The following is a 12,473-nucleotide window of genomic DNA, read 5'->3' on the forward strand; positions in this document are numbered from 1 at the left end:
CCTTGTCTAATGTACGCAAAACACATAATCCATTATTTTGTGAGTGGTGCATTATGAATATAACATATCCATAATACGATCTGGGAGAACACATGCGCCTCCTCATTCCGATTGTATTCAACATCGTACGCAAACGAAAAAGTGGTGATTGCTCGCACGTCGTTACTTGGACAGTACTTGGACAACTTTGGATGGTCATGTTTTTAGCACCATCACTTCGTGTGCGCTTATGCGAATGGTAAAATAACTAAGGGAAACATAATTTGATGTCATTTGATTTGAACCATTCATGCGATTTTGGACTTAATAGCTGTAAAACTTACAACACCGCAAATGAGAAACTGCGATTAACACAATGTCTAAAAGTATAACGGCTGTTTAAGTTTCCACAAAAATATTTATTAACCAAACGGACTATGATTTATTGTTTTATTGTTTTTTATTGCCTTTCCTTTTATTGATTTATTGTTTTTATTGCCTTGACAATGGCGCACATAGGAGAAAGGCAGAGGTACTCGTCGGGTGTTTCATCAAATATTTAGTTCGGCTAAGTTACACCATTTTTTACTTTTTTAAATTTGTATTAAACAAATTTTCTCTAAGTGAAGCTTGATACGATTGCATACGGTGCTCAAGATTCCCTAAAAACTTCGAGACGGAACGAGGAAGGGGAGATGAGCAGAAAAATCCCGACTCACATTCTTTCCGCCTCCGGTGGGAGATTCCTGGGCACCTGTGCGAGTCCCCTGTGCGAGCAGTCGACGGAGAGATGAGAGCAGGAACAAGGCCAAGGGCAGCGGGACAGCCTCGGCATGGAGGCGACCGCGGGCGCTAAGGCGACCGCCGAGGAGGGCGGGGCCGGGGGCACGGGGACTGACGGGGCGCCGCCCCCGCCGCTGCCGCCGCCGCTCCCGCCGCGGCACAGCCAGGCGGCGACGGCCAGCCATGCTAACACGGCCGCCGCGCCCATCTCTGCCCTGCCCGACCGACGACGGCAGGTGGGTGAGGATGTCGTCCTATGCGCCGCAGCCGCCACAGCCGCCGAAGGACCGGGAACCGCCGAGACGACGGAACAGCAAGTGCACGGACCGTCCGCCCGCACCACCAAGACGCTCTGCTGATGGGACGAGGGCGCTGACGAAGGGTGCAGGGACGGATGGGGAGGTGGCGGCGGTGGTAATACGGTGGGGATGTGTTGTTGGTGGGGGGCAGGGAACGGGGTGTAAGGGGGAGGTCTGGCTGAGGAGAACTCGGCCGAGGAGGTCACCAACTCTTCTTCCCCGCCCCCCGCTGAGCCCGCGGTGGCCCTGGACAGAAGAGACCCAATCCTCGCGGCTAAGAGCCGGGTGGGGGCGCGTGGGTGAGACAGCGCGGCACTTGGACCGATGCCGCGGCCCGGCCTCCCCGCTCACAGGGGAGGCGGACGGCTTCTCGCTCAAGTCGCTCGCCGAGGGGTGGAAGGGCCGTCGGCGGCCGGGACGACTCCAGCCCGCGGAGTCGACTTTCCCGCGGCGGAGAGAACGAGGGAGGAAGGCGGTGATGATGATCTCTCTCCGCGAAAGACTGAGCGGTCGGTATCCTTTCCTCCAACTTTGATTACTTAATGGTTGGGAGGAGTAAAGGTGGACACAACCGAGTACAGATGCGAAGAAGTAAGTTATCACCACTCGAGCATTGGCCGGGGTTGCGTTTCTCACCCTCAAGTATTCAATTTAGTAAGAGGTGTCACGTGACTTTGGTCCTCCACGCAGATTATGGTTCATTTGATAAGCCTCTTACTGCGAAATTTATCTCCTTTTTTCAAATTTAAATCTAAGGAGCAAGGGTAGCTGCAGGGCGCGATCGTGTTATTTTCATCCACTTTTAAATGCCGCCAAAGTATCTCTTTACTTCTTGCAATGAAGTTACTCGATTCTATGAAAAGATTCTATGATCATCAGATGATTACTTTGATAATTGGCGTTTTTTCCTTCTCAAGAAGTGTTTTCCAAGATTAAATGGGGTGTTATTCCCTCGAGATCAAGAGTAGCGTCACAGCCTGGCGGGAGATGCCTGTTGATCGGCCGGTAGGTACTTCTCGACTCCACGCTGTTTCAAGCGCGTAATTTTCTTCTCCGATCGGAAGCTGCCTTCAGCATAGGACAGGGGAACTTACGACGTTTTATTATAAACATACGTCACCGTATCGAGATTTTTGCTCCGGAAAAAGTTTTCTCACGATGACAATGGAAATTCAGCTTCCGATTTTATTATAATTTCGATGGCAAGAAAGAGAGATTTCGTATTTAATTCAACTTCTCTTTTTTTCATCCGCTGTTTGCGGAGATTAATGAAGTTTAATCTGTTTCCTTGTCTCAAGTTTGTGTCAGTTTCAAATTAAGTTTTCGTGAATGTGTGCGTGAGTGTTTGGCTGTTTCCGATTTTGTTTTGGTTTTTGTGGCACAGGATATTCAGCATACACGTCACTTAGGTCACAAATTTCACTTTTCAGCACGGAAAATTTTCCAGCGGTCGCTTTTCACGATTTATCTTAGCACGTAAACAACTCAAATCGCGTATGCGAGAAATTATTAATCAAGCACAGGGGTGTCCTAAGAATTCCTGGAGATGTTAAGACAATGTATCCTTCTCTAGGAATAAGCACTGTAAAGAAAATTTTCAAATTCCTCTCCGACTGACACACTGTAAACACAGCAGAATTCGGGAGAAAATTTTCCTCGAATCACCACAAAGGTATCCTGCCTCTAGAATATGACGAGTCACAAAGACTTGTCAAGCATCTTGTTGACAGCTGAACAAGCTGACCACTGGACATAAACAAGGGAATATGAGACCGGGGAAGACGAGCCTAATATTCTTCCAAACAGACGTGCACCTCACAATTAAACACACACTAGACGTACAGCAAATATGCCGATTGTTTTCCGGATTAATTATTATTTTCCTGGCACGAACACGCGGGCGTTAGTACGGGCAGACATACACCCAAACACACCAGCAACACACAATCATTCACTCACGCACTCACACACAAAGCACTCGGTCTCGTGTCGACCGTCACTAATGGTTCGGCGTAATCCATCCACTGTCACCTTTGAAAAAAGATCTTACAATTTTCGATCAAACGGAGGAAAAATTCGACGTCCATCCAAAAAAAAGAGACTGAATTCTTCCTGTCACCCTAGGAGTACACTGACACACGTATTTGGAGTTTTTCCCTGAAAATCACTGCCCGGCAAAATTGGTCTTTTACAATCCAAAAGACCGCCAGTCGGAGAAAATACACGGGAGATAAGAGAGAAAGAGAAGGAAGGGTATGATAGCGGCCCGGAGAGAGATCGCGCAGACCTTGCCCCTCGCTTCGGCTTTAGGAGACTGAAGTCCACTTCAGCGTTCGCTCGCTCCGTTCCCTCGCTTGAACGTTCCCTTGCCTCCCCTTCTTTACCGCCCCTTCCTCCACAACCAAGTCGCCCACTTACCCCCACTCCAACCCCCTGTGCTTTTTTTCCTACCGACTCGGGTGTACCACGGCGGCGCGCACCGAGTTCTGAAATTCGCCGCTTGGTGGCGCAACCTACCTCGCGCCCTACAGTTCGGGAGTCCAAGAGGGAACGAAAGCCCCTTCTCGCGAGCTGGAAGGTTCAAGCTTCGGTCAATCGTCCCCGTCGCTCACGCAGACGTCGCGCCGCCTTGGGCGAACCACCACCGATGCCAGACAAAACGCGTGGCTAATTACAAACCTGCGAGTATCGATAGCATAATCAATGCTGCTTTGTATCGATGCGAACAATTGATACCCTTGCGTATATGATTCTCAATACTCATTCTGTACTTATATCATTCCAAACGGTTACATTAAAATAAACAAACGTTAATCTCGTTGTTTTTTTAATATCCATATTTTCACAATCGTTGCCAACCGGCAAACTAAAATGAAACTTTCAATCAGGTAGTTTTTTTACTCCCTATGTATTCACAAAAGTTTAGGAAATCAACACTCTTACCGCCCACCTACTTGAGCGATCTAACGGTACCACGCAATAGGGTGGTTTCCTATTATTTTTTATTGCCTAAATCGAAAGATTATTACTCCTGGAGTACGTATTTCACGCTTTTGATTTTTAAATTACGATATCTATTTTTTGCGATTAAATGAAAAGTGAAAAATTTCAAGCGCGCGAAAACGCGACGCGTAAGTATGAATGCCGGGAAAAGTCCGTGTGACGTCGTTCTGGTTCCCGCTGCCGCAAGTGAGGTGACCTTGGGGCGAGGCATTGAGCGCTGATAAGACGCAGGATGCTAGCAGGTAGCAGAGTACCCTGCTAGCTGGTAGCGCTTGACTTAAACAAGGATTATTAATACCTTATCAAACGAAGGACACTTTCCGACCATAGGCAATTTTAATAGGCGATTATTAAGAAATGTTTCCCTGAGCTCTGTGCCACATGCATGCATTGGTAATCTCAGATGATATAAAACTCCTATCTACTCGTATAGCATCTAAGTCCCTGTGACGTAACGTGGAGTGGCATCGCATGGGCGCCAATCTGGCCTTTTTCTAATGAGGATAAAATTGACCATTGCAATTCGTCTAAACTGGTATTTCTAAAACCAAATAATTTTTATATTATCAATACACTAATGGTGGGTAACGAATCGCAATCAATGCCTTTCGTTTTATTTGATGAAGGAAACTACCCTATTACACATCCATGAGTAAAGATGCGAAATCCGCAATTAATATATTTTTTTAAATCTTCTTCATAAACTGTTAACTACTCAAAATTGTCACAAAATTTGACAACAAAATTAAATTTTACCTCTATTACCGCTAAAATTAGAAAACAAAAATTATATTAACAACCCCGGCTGTCACCGAATTATCGTCATAATTAGGTTCTCATTGATTACATCTCGATTAATTTAGTACAGACAAGATACAATGAGATATTGCCTATATAATTTTGACGCTTCGCTACATTTTTAAGCATGAGAGAACCACTAAACAGTTTATAAATACATAGAACCCGATGAATATTAAACTACGAATTATTGGCGTGTACAGCCAATTTGAGGTGCAAGTGATTTTTGCCCGCATGTAATGCTTCCCAGTGCTGGAATATTTTTAAAGGGTATAATTTTAATCGTTTCGGTAACATACATAATGACATCATTGAATCGACAAAGAGATTTTTTTTCACTCATTAATAACCAATTTGCTAGGACAATAGGTCAAGCGAGTCCTATAGCGGGATTCCCTTACAGCAAGGGAATCTGAATTGCATTAAAATAAGCGACATAAAATAGGCGAATAAAAGACAGTGAGTCTTAAATTAAATTCATCACTCTAGCTAACAATAAGAGGAAAATCAATAATCCTTGATCCATTTCATTGCCCATAAGAATAATCCACCGACTCGCAGATTGCATTCATCGATGCCAATACTATATATCTAAGTCTATTTTCAGTTCCAATACCCTCCTCCGAACAATCGTGCATCGCAATCTATAGCTTATGTTATAACCCATGGAAAATGAAATTTAATCTCTATAGGTTCCTCGTGAAGTTCAAATTTTATAGGATCACTGCCAATACGAGATCGTATGCATTGTAAAAATATACGCTGAAAAAACAAAAAACTTTATTATGCAAAAAAGTGTCTTCATCTCATATTGCCGGAAATCTCTGAAAATTTTGATTTCATATGATCACCACTTCATATTCCCTTCCAAGAATCAACATTAAAATTATTTGAGTTAAAAACTTGGTGTCTTCGTGATAAATTAATTACTGGATTAGAAGATATTTTTCGCATTTAAGGAAGCCGGATGGGAAAAATAATTGTCTTGATAATACACCTTCACCCACAATTCAAAAAAGATCTTCAGGAGATAAGTTCGCGGATGTATTATTCAAGTACTTTTCACCTCCATCATTTAGAAAAATGTTTTATCATCATAGACGTCATCCATCCAGGGTAAAATTAAGGGCATAAGGGTAAAGAATTGGAAAATTTCAACCCGACTATCTATCATTTAACACATTTTCATGAAATTTGAGGCAACCTTACAGCCATTTTAATGTAACTAAAATGACTTTACTTCAATTTATGCACAAATTTGCGAACAACTCAACAAGTAGTCAAGTGACGAGCCTAAATTTCATTTTTATCATCATCCTGTGGTAATATACACCAAGGATGAAGTTTGTCATGAAAACATATTTGGCATTCCGGTATGGTATTCCGGAAGACAAATATTATTCACGGCGAAGTTTATCCTTAGTGTACATAACTTCGCACCCGTGCGCGTGAGTGCGTATAAAGTCACTTGTTTCATGCAATGCTTTGACTATCCTTAAGATAAAACACACATTATATCAGTTTTTGTGAGCACTCCAAATAAATTCCAGCATTAATAAACATTTGTCGTATGCTAAGACAAGAATTTCCATAATAACCTGTGTATAATTCTCATTTTCAAACCAATTATCCAGAAAATAAAGCTAGGAAAGCCTATTTATTGTCGTCGTCAGTCGATGAAGCTGAGTAAGTGGTGAATATGTTGACGTTTTCATGGATATGACAAACTTTGTTCCAGGAATGGGCTTCATTAAACGATGGTGATCCAACTGCTAATTACTTATCGTCATAAGCAATGGAAACCGTCGAATATTGCAAGATTATATTCATCTCGGTGTTTCGAAAGTATCGACGCCCTGGAAACGATGGCGGAATCAGCCAATGAAACGTTGGCAAAGAAGTCCAGACCCGGTTGGAAACCCGAGATGAATTCATCTCTCTCTTTCGCCGAGAAAGAACTAAATTCTATTTTTCGTTATTATTTCAGAACAGCAAATGTATGTCTTACAAACAAAAATAAATTATACATTTATTATACCATCTGGAGTAATTCAAACCTTTACCCATAGAAATAATACCAAAAACGGATGGAAAACTTGAATTTCATTTAGCAAAGAATATCAATGGGTTTTACCGCAGAGGGAGGGATTGACAGACTGGCAGGGAAAAATATGAGGCGACTGACAGCCGTCTATCTGAGTCACTGAGAAAAGGGAATAAAGGGTGGATCAAAACCAGGATAAATTAGCCTCATCTCCACGAAATTGCTAAGAAGAGCTGTAGCCTGAACCTTGACTCTTGAATCGTAACGCTGCAACGAATAAAATACCTCACTATGATGACGAATTTTGTAACTACTTATTCATTGGCCCGCCAGTTGGAGCCCAGATTAATGTCCCATCCGAAGGACATCGGTCGCATTTGTAGAGCCCTCCACATAACATTTATTCAGGCAGTAATAATTAACGCCCATCATCATCACTGATGAACAACCCTAAGATTTGTTTGACGCTCTCCAGTCAATTCTCTAAATAGCAAATCTTTTTACAACTATGTATTTCTTCTATTTCCCATCCTTCTTTACCTGTTCCATGAATTTCATTCGATGTATTCCTTTGCCGTTCTTGCCATTTACTTGTCCCTCGACGATTGTTTTCATCGGGCCATCATGTCTCGAGATGTAATTATCGTTACCAACGAAATTTTAACCGTGGCCTTCAAGATTGGAAGCACTCTTTCACGACAGACAAAAAAAGTTTCGTGACCCTGAATAGTAGACATGAACTTCTTCCGCTATGACGAAAAATAAAAATTCGAGCAGGTAATTGCAAGATACCCGGAATCATCATGGATGAATGGAATGATTTATTTTTCCAAAATTTAATCGTATCCTGGCCGGGCGGTTCGTAATATACTTCCTTCTCAATCTCTCGGCGCACGGGAATTCCTCAACTAGTTCCCCATTCCGCGCGGAGTCCCACTGCCTAATGCCCGAATCTCTGTAATCCTCTTTCAATTTCCCAGCTTCCTTTTCCGCACCACCCCCGTCATGTATTCAAAATCTCGACCCCAACTCCTCATAGTATCCCACCAACTACATCCCTCTCCCTACACCTCTTCCTCTTGCCAAGTCACTCACACTCGCTTGGACGAGATATAAAAAAATATATATGTATAAAAGCTTCGTAATCCTCCAACGGGTTTACTCGACACGCCACCGAAACCCTTTTACTCTCTCCCTCCATCCCCAGCTCTCATCTTCCAACCCCTGCCTCATACAGGGAGCAGGCCTACCCACACATGCACACGGAACCACTCTTTGTTGACCCCTCCTCCTCCCGCGTTTACCCCTTTTAACCCCCCCCCCCAAAAAAAATTCTCCTCTCCCCACCACCTCCAAGTTAATTCTCTCGCCATCCTCCCACCTGGACATCAGAATAGATGGAGGGGAGGAATTGAGAGTAGGAACGTGGAGAGGGGAGAAAGATGTGTCTTTTTTTCTAGAGAATAGTACTCGAGAGAGGAGGGGGACATGCTAAAGAGATGAAGGATGGTGAGAAAAAGTGCTCAAAACCCAAAGGAAGCCATCGCAGAGTAATATTTAGATGCATATATCCTTTTAAACTAGGTACTCATTAATGGAATTAAAAAAAAACTTCAAAACTATCAATAGGCTGTAGGACCTCAGGACACAGGACTTGCATTAAGTTACTGAACGATTCGTAATGAGTACACTTAAAGCCCTCAAAAAACAAATCACAAAATAGGGGAGTGACAATGTTAGTCGCATAAGCTCTTTCAAGCTTGCAAGAAAGAATATTTAAACGGATTCGATAAATTAAATATACTAAAAACACATGGCTTCCGAAGTCAGAAATTAATATGCACATTCAAAATGTTAAAAAAAAACTATGGCTCCCAACAAATAAATCATTAGGGGAGAGAGTTGCGATAATAAAGAAAATAAACAAAATGTACGGCACAACCGATACGTCTAACTTCTTCCCTCGAAATTCGAAAGAACATGACGCCTGTCTTGTAATAAGGACAAAAATTGAATGATTAACGGAGATAATTTAGTTTACACTAGTTTCCAACGGGGTGAAGGCGTGAAACGTTCTTCAACGCCTTCAACCAGTCGGAAACCCATGAAAAACTCATCGTCAAAATTCTCCACGAAAGTGTACGAATTTTAACGAGTGAATCGATGGAGATTTGTGAGTAACTCATGAATAAGTTCAAAAGAAAAATCATAAAATGAATGACATAACTGAAGGACATAATTTTTTTAATGAACGTTTCCACCAAGTGTTACCAAATACGGTTAGCCCCAAGATTTTATTACTGCCCTTCACATCTTCTTCCAATTCATACTCTCCGATCCCTCCCACCTCGCTGCAGGGTAAGTATAAATGGAAAGTGAAATATGACACGCCTACAAAGGGGTCGAGGAGGACTAATGTAGAGACACTACCCCGCCGGCCTCGATGGCGGTGGATTAAAGTCCCTGCCTGCCACATAAAAGGTCACGGATTCGAGTCTCATCTGGGTAGCTTGCCCCTACCCAGGGCATGGATTTTCGAGTACGTTTGATTGTTAAGTTAAAGAACAAGATGTAAAACGGCCAATGGTGTGGTATTCGGTGACAGTGGCGCAGCGAGGGGGGGTTTTGGGGGTTAAACCCCCCCCCCCCAGAGCTCAGAGAAATTTTTAAGTTTAATCCATTTTACTTATTTGGATCAGTATTACTTATAGAATAGTGTAAGGATTAATCAAATATCCATCAGAAGGCCGTAAAACTCGCCATTTTGAACCATTATTCTTAAAAATTTTCTAAAGGATGGCCTTCGCCACTCCTGCTTACCCTGGCGAGTATGCAATACCCCCACACCCTTAAGTATTATTTGTGCCTAAAACCCCTCCTAGCCTTAATACTTCGCTGCGCCCCTGCTCGGTGGTGCAGGAATAAATAAATAAATGGTCATTTGAGGCAACGGCAAGCACACAACGATGAGCATATTACTATAACGGGTATACCACAGGTTAAGGTAGGTAGAGCATGGTATATTTCCCATGTCAGCCCCGCCTGTTCCTTGTCCCACATTGAATTTCCTTCTTCGATACGGCATAACATCATATCCTATCCTTTGAATATCCATTTTATTAGTAAACAGGTGGTGTCTTGACATTGCCGCCACACGCTCATTGAGGCAGCTTGGGGGGGTAGTATGTAGATGTAAGACATGTCTACATTCTATTGATGAGCCCTGTCAGGGGCGATCTGGGGTGATTGGGGGCCCTCGACTGGGGCTCATGATGGGGCCCTCATTACGGTGGGCATTCGGAAAATTTAAGGAAATGCATGCCCAGCAATTAATGGATTTTGATGCTATTCAGTCTCTTAAAAACTAGATAAAGGTTTTTTTTAAATAGCAATTTCGTAATAAAAATAAAATTTAAAAAATTAGAATTTCGCAGCTTATTAAATTTTCATAATTTATTATGGTGCTATTATCTTTTTAGCGATTTGTTTTCCTTAAAATTTCACTGAAATCTAAAAAAAAACTCTAAAATAACCTTTTTCGAATACTTAACCCTTTTAATAAAGCATCAGCCTCTCTTTTATCTTCTGAGAGCATTATTTTGTTTATATTTTATGTGTTTTTTTACACTGAGTATGTTGTAACTAAAGCAAATTAATGAAAACGCAGAATTTTATAATTGAAAAAATACTTTGGCTTAAGTACTCTGAGTCTTCTTTTATTACACACGAGCGTGCTGCGCCCTCTCCAAGCGGGCTTCCCCCGCTCTTTTCAATGCAGATCCACAGAGGGATAGGCGCGTTTCTAATTTTAAAATGTAGAAAAAAAGGCAGGGTCTTATGTACAAATTTAATTGGAATGTTCATGTACAAATTGAGGTCAGAGGACCTCTTTAAACACAACATTGAAAGTAATTACACTATCCTCTGTTAAACGCACATGATGACTCATACTAACGTATCAACAGGAGACTTGAATGTGGAATCAGCCGCATTTTGATAAAAGTTATTTAAAGAATGCGAGATATTGTTGCAAATGAATAAATGTATCAGTTTGTGCGCCGTTAATGTCAGGAATATTTACCGGTTTTTGTTTTTTTTGTTTCTTTTTATTATTTAAAAACCAATTTTAGGAAACAATAGCAATATTTAGGAAGTAAGATGTGCGGTCGCATGTTCTCTGATAAATTCTGTGCATTTTGGTAGCTCATTTGTAGAGTTTGGTTGCGTATAAGTTGAGAAAAAGGTATCTATACAGTAGAAATAATATAGAAGATTTCACATGCGCTTCACGATAGACACGAGCGTAGTGAGGACCCTCTAAATAAGCTAGGGAATCGCAGACCAGCCGATATGGCCAGACCGCCCCTGACCCCTGCCCTCTTCTTCCTCTTCCCTCGACTATCCAACATCCTTGGCTACAATAGAGTAAACAGGAATTACGTTCGGAGAGGGGGGTTCAAAACCAGGGGGTGGAAATTTTTTAAAACCGTAATACTAACAAGAGGGTTTCAACTAATTTTAACATTCATAATCGAAAAAACTTCATTTGTCAAAGAAATGTTTTGTAAATGCATGTTTTTCAATATTTTGTTTTTTCTAATGAAGGAAACTAATTGTGCTTTTATACTCCGGGGGGGTCCGGACCCCCTCTGATCAAACTTTCTGCATTATCCGAAATTTTCTATCCTCTACCTCCATGACTAGAGCCTCCTCAACTGTCTTTATCCCCATCTTTACCTTCCTTATCCTCCTCCATACCCCCATCTCAAACGCTTCCATCCTCTTATCGTTTAGTAGTGGAAAAATTCAGCTTTAATAGACGCAGATCGAGGAAATCGAGCCATAATCATCGAATTTCGATCCATACTCGATTTTTCAACTTCGACCTTAAACATTTCGCTTCATCTCAGCAGCATCACTACCGGCCTATGAAAAATTCCCGAGTGAAAGACTTTCATCATAGGCCAGCAAAAATTGAAAAGGCACGCCCTCGATCAACAAGAGATAATCTTCATCCGTTGATCTTTCACAAAAATTTTAGTGAAGCATAATGGTTCCAAGCGTTGATCCCCAAAACTTTTATTTGCGTGTACTTGTAAATATTTATTGCTAAAAATTCAAGCATGCACTCTAGGCAGATTTTTACAAGCAGCTGAACTGTGTATTTACAGTCTTTATCTAATGAATAATATATATATTTTTACTAGCTGACCCGACAGACTTCGTCCTGTCAAAAAAATTTGTAATGTGGCAGTGTTTTGTTCCTACCTTTTTTATATTCTTTGCAAAAAATTATCCTGAACAGAACCGTCACCCTGGTAATAATTCGGTGTGAATTAAAAATAATTAAATAAAACACTATAAGCATTTAAAAGTAAGTAATTTTAATCATGTAAATCATAATTATTAACAAAAAAAATCAGTTCTATTTTCATTGTAGTGCTTTGTGATAAACGATGTTTTTTGTTTGATTACCTGGCGCATAGACAAACAAATCTGATGGTTTTCCAATACGGGAACAGGCAACATACAATTGACCATGTGAGAATCATGGGTTTTCCAAATTA

At 41.6% G+C, this 12,473-nt stretch overlaps 1 protein-coding gene across 1 annotated transcript; it reads right to left on the reverse strand.

Moving 5' to 3' along the window:
* Window positions 1-694: 694 nt before the first annotated feature.
* LOC124155205 (cytoskeleton-associated protein 4-like) lies at window positions 695-11,662 on the reverse strand. Its single transcript, XM_046528922.1, has 2 exons — window positions 11,644-11,662; window positions 695-1,335 (listed from the first exon to the last, which is right to left on the reverse strand). The coding sequence occupies exons 1-2, from the start codon at window positions 11,660-11,662 to the stop codon at window positions 695-697; spliced, it is 660 nt and encodes a 219-aa protein (XP_046384878.1).
* Window positions 11,663-12,473: the final 811 nt, after the last annotated feature.

This window comes from Ischnura elegans, chromosome 3, assembly GCF_921293095.1.
Source record: "Ischnura elegans chromosome 3, ioIscEleg1.1, whole genome shotgun sequence".
Lineage (NCBI taxonomy): Eukaryota > Metazoa > Arthropoda > Insecta > Odonata > Coenagrionidae > Ischnura > Ischnura elegans.